General features: G+C 42.5%; 1 protein-coding gene across 7 annotated transcripts in view; it reads right to left on the bottom strand.

Annotated features, from left to right (window-relative positions):
* Positions 1-4825, bottom strand: part of RABGAP1 (RAB GTPase activating protein 1) — a 92779-nt gene that overhangs the window by 63721 nt on the left and 24233 nt on the right. For all 7 annotated transcript variants that reach the window (XR_003092178.1, XM_006016900.3, XM_006016901.3 and 4 more), the window contains 2 exons: positions 2724-2834; positions 919-985 (listed from right to left, as the gene is read on the bottom strand). Coding sequence is in view for 6 of the 7 variants with exons in the window: in XM_006016900.3 (XP_006016962.1) it covers positions 919-985; positions 2724-2834 (178 nt within the window). In the remaining variant the exon portion in view is untranslated. The remainder of the gene's footprint in view (positions 1-918; positions 986-2723; positions 2835-4825) is intronic.

The following is a 4825-nucleotide window of genomic DNA, read 5'->3' as shown; positions in this document are numbered from 1 at the left end:
CCTGCAGAGGCTACAGTGGGGCAAACTTCCCAAGTCCATGTTTCTCTGCCCTAACAGGAAGAGACTGTCTCAGGATAAAGGAAAGCTCAGTCTATGGCCAGTGCAACATCTGGCCTCCCTGCCAAGGCTACCAGGAAGCTCCAGTTCATGTCAACTACAGCTTTATCATCTTGGAGTAAAGTGAGTACTTAAGATCAACAGCTTATTTCAGAAAAGGACAACAAGCCAATATAGTTCAACTACTTTCAGGTCACAACTGACTTGACAGGCTGAAGTCAGGTATAGAGAAAGGGAGTGAGTGGCTCCATGCTGCAGGAGAAACTGCACTAATGGTGCCCACGCCCTCAAATTTCTTCATGAACACTGTCTTAGAAGTTGAAGCAATCCACCTCTTCTGTCTTGTTTCATACCAGGCAGTCTCAAAGTGACAGCTGCCCAAGTTCACTCTCAGTGTCCTTCAGGGAGTTCATTATCTCAAATATACTGACACAAATTAAACTAACACTTGCTTTACCAGCTGCTAATCTCAAAAAGCCTTTCAGCTGTTTCACACTAATGTACTTTCCAACATACAGGAATGTTTTATTAACTCTACTGAAAGATAATGCTGTACTTGGTGTTCTAAAAGCTAAATGACAATGAAGCAGGGACATTTTTTATAATGGCCTCTTTCTAAAGTATTACTCTCAAAGAAGACCTTCATTAAAAGATCTGAGATGGCAGTCACAAGTCAGGAAATAGCAGAATTAAAGTTTCCTCTATGATCTTAATTCAGTCCCCTTGTGCACTATGATGAAGTCTTGACTACCATGATTCCACATTCTTGGCCTGCCTCACTCAGCGCACAGCACAGAATGGTGGTCAAACAGCAATGCTGTTAAAAACAGTTTCATGCTTTGTTATAAATAATCCTCTTACCAAGTCTAAAAGGTGCATGTCACCACTCCGAACATCCTTGCCAGGACTCAGGAGGAGGCCAAAACACCTGCAAACACATACACTCAATTAATCCATAAAGAAAGGGAAAACAAAAAAAATCAAGGTTACAATTGAGACAAGCAGCTAACATGTCCTGCCTACAACTCATTTGTAAACTTATCTACTTGTATATTAACCTAGGTTTCATAGATTTTTGGGGTCGGAAGGGACTTCAGTACATAATCAAGTCTGACCCCCTGCCCTGGGCATTGTCCAGTCTCCTCTTAAAGACCCCCAAGGTAGGGGAGAGCACCACCTCCCCTGGAAGCCCATTTCAGATTCTGGTAACCCTTACTGTGAAGAAGTTCTTCTTGATGTCTAGTCTAAATCTGCTCTCTGTCAGTTTATGGCCATTGTTTCTAGTTGCCCCAAGGGGTGCCCTGGTAAACAGCATCTCCTATCCCTTGCTGGCCCCTGTGCACACTACAAAATAATTGGATTTGAAACCAGAAATAGAGCTCAGTTTTGTGAAGAAGTTTATAACTTGGTTTTTCCATGACAAGAGGTGTTCAAGATAAGATTTTTCCCCCCCAAGACCAGTATAATTACAGCTATGTCTAACAAGGTGTGCTCTTATTACAGGTTGGGCTATGTTATCGCTATCCCCATATCCTATTATAACAGGTACTTTTCATTAAGGAACTTGTGCTCTCTCTTTCTCTGACACTGACAAGAAGCTGAAATCTCAAAATTAAATGCAAGGGCTTGTCTTTCATGCCTTTATTTCCCCAAAACATGCTTGATAACTGGAAAGTCAAAGGTTTACTTTATCTTCCTGTCTGCATGACAACCTCATTTGTTCTATTCTGTTTTAGTGTGAAAGAAGCTATAGTCCCCCTTTCAGCATAAAGAGGCGCTGAGTATGTGCTCAGTTTAGAAACATTTTATGTTTTTTTCTCATCTTTGGAAGGTTTTGACACTTCCTTCATTCCCCACTTTGCATCACTGGTCCCCAAACCAAGAGACCCCTCTGACATTGTTCTCTCAGCTAGTCTCAGTTTTAACGTTTTAATTTTCCTATAGCTGTGAGCAAAGTGCGACACTGCTCACAGTGCTCAGGATTGCTGACCGTGGACCAAAGGTTGGGGAACTGTGTTCTTGATTCTAGACCACACTAGATTCAGAATCCACCTAAATAAGAATACCAGAAGACAAGATGCCCAGATGCTACAGGAAATTAAGCCCCCGCTTAAAGTACTCATCCGCTGCTGTAAGTAGAAAACTCAGCTTTACACATTTTAAATAACCTCAGAACAATGCATCTTCCACATTAGGCCCGCAGAACATTTTCGTGACCTGATTAGGTAGGACATTTCCAAAGGGATACAAGAGACTACAGAATGGCCTACGTAACAAACCTGGATCCACAACGATGGTTTTAAAAAGAAAGCTTTTGCTGGTTGCCGTGTCACTTTACAAACAATTTCACTTGAAACCTTCTTTACAACATTGGCATCTTCAAATAGTAGCAACATTTTCTACATGTGTCTGCATAACAGTAGCCATGGGCTCCACTCCTACAAATGAGTCTGAACAGGTAGCTGCCTCCATCTGTACTGTGCATCGTCAATGTAAAAATCGATGCAGGGTCATGGCCTTGGCATAGCCCAGCCCAGTAAAGGTTGCATGCTGTAGTTATATGGGCATAAAAAATGCACCTTGATAGAGGCAACAGATCTACTGCCTTGGAAGCAAAGAATAAGGCACCAAACAAAACACAGATAAAGAATGAAATACCATGTTACCTCTCAATGGCAAGTTCTTTGTTAGTAGTTTGCTGGACATAAATCACAATCTTCTTATCAATCCCTTGGCGGAGTTTAAAGCATTGTCTGTCCTTGTCTTTGGGAACTGCACTGTTATTTGCCAGGCAGGGAGAAAAAACAAAACAAAACAAAAAACAACCCAGTGGGTCATTTATCCATATACCTTGCAAGCATCAAAAACAATATCAGACATGTGGCGAAGTCTGGTTTGTACACAATCACACTCAGACCCTGCTTCCATGCAAACTGCAATCAGCAACATGAGAGAAATTAGGTAATGGTAGGCCCTTGAGTTCTGTATTAATTTAACTATTTCCTTTTTGCTAGGTGGCTTGCTCTGGGATGGTTCCTGCAGCAATCGAAGGAATCTTTTTAACACGCTGATGTCTCATCCAACCTGCAAATAATTGGGCTAGTAAGCAATTACATGTTAGAAACTGTAGATCATCTGCAAGCACGCTGGGTATTTCCACACAGCACAGTGCAGTGGCAAACAGAGATACCTGTCTACATTCAAAGAAGAATAGCAGCACAGTCCCATTTGTAGGATGGCTGCCAGAGCTAACACGTCTTGCTGCAAGTGAGCCATGAAACGTGCAGGATAAGCAACTGAGTGAAAAATGTACACTCATTCCATCTTAGTTTCATCTTCTCTTGACCCAAGCTGACTACATGTGTTCCCTCACACCAACTACAGTGTAGGCAAGCCACTCATATAAATATAAGAGGACATTCAGGATCAGGCCATAAATTTGTATTTCAATTGGTGACATCTGAGCAGTACTTTGGATTCTCCAGGACAGAAGCTGCTGTATAAACAGAGTTGGAGATCACCATCAAAAGGATTTTAAAAGCTTCTAGTAGACATAAATCCGAGCAGAGAAATCTCTGCGCCCGTGGCCAGCAGCCAAACATGCTCAGCAAGTCAAAGCACTTGGCAGCCATGCTACCCTGAGAGAAAGCCAACTCAGCAATTCTAAAATGCTATAAATGGTTACATAAAACATTAGAGGGCACTGTGCAGGGGCCAGACAGAGAATGAAAACTGGAAAAAGGCTTTTGAGGAATCAGGATTATCCACTGGCAGACACAATCGGCCTCAGAACTGCTGCATGTCCGGTGAATTCCAGCCTCAAAAATACAAAATCTGCTGCAGCACTTGGACTAGAAAACAAAAGCGAGATGAACTCTGAAAACGAGGACAGAGAGGACAAACATTCAGAAATAGGCATGAGCTCCATTACAAAGCTACAGTTAAGCATTTGCAGCCAATGGGGAGTTATAGCTTTCTGAAACCACAAGCAGTGGTTTGAATGTCAGTCAAATGGATCACACACCAGAGGAGTGCTAACGCTGGAGACCTGCAATAGCAACACCAGCAGCCTCCTCTCCCTTGATCCTTTCTGTAACAAGGGCAGAGGTCAATTCTGGAAGTGCAGGTGGCTGCACATCCTGCAGGATTGGGCTCCGAAACAAACTATGCACCTGGTAGTCACACACATCTCTGGCAGCACCCAGGAAACTTAGGGTTCTCACTATGATGCAAGTGGCCTGCAAGCCTCCAGAAACCACAGGGCACATTGTCCATGATGCTTCACTCACCTGAGCAACACTGCAATCTGTAGAGGCTGCTGGGCTTGTAGTTACAACAGAACGGCAGCACTTAGTACAATAAGTGTAAGAAGATGAGGTCAGGAGAAGGAAGGAGCATGACCTTGAGACTCTGGCTCAGACTACACAACTCTACGGCCCCAGACATTTATCAAAAAGCTCTATTCTTACAGAGAAAAAGAGAATGTAATATTTGTTTTTGTTGGCTCTGGCTCCAAGCTTCCCAAGAGAGTTATTTCTGCCAAAAAAGAGCTCCCAAAGTGTTTAAAACAGTTTAATTTCATTTATCATGCTCAGAAAGCAAGGGTAAAACTAGTATTAAAGCAGATCTGCTTCCAAATTTATTTCCGCAAAGACACAAGTTTCAGACCTACAGAAATAAACTCCTTTTGACATGTGCAACCTCATCAGTGATTTCTATCAAGTCATTCTACCAGAGTTGATTTTCACATCAAAATCAAAATTCCTGC

This window comes from Alligator sinensis, unplaced genomic scaffold (genome assembly GCF_000455745.1).
Source record: "Alligator sinensis unplaced genomic scaffold, ASM45574v1 scaffold611_2, whole genome shotgun sequence".
Taxonomy (NCBI): Eukaryota; Metazoa; Chordata; order Crocodylia; family Alligatoridae; genus Alligator; species Alligator sinensis.
This window is presented reverse-complemented; position numbering and strand designations above follow the sequence as displayed.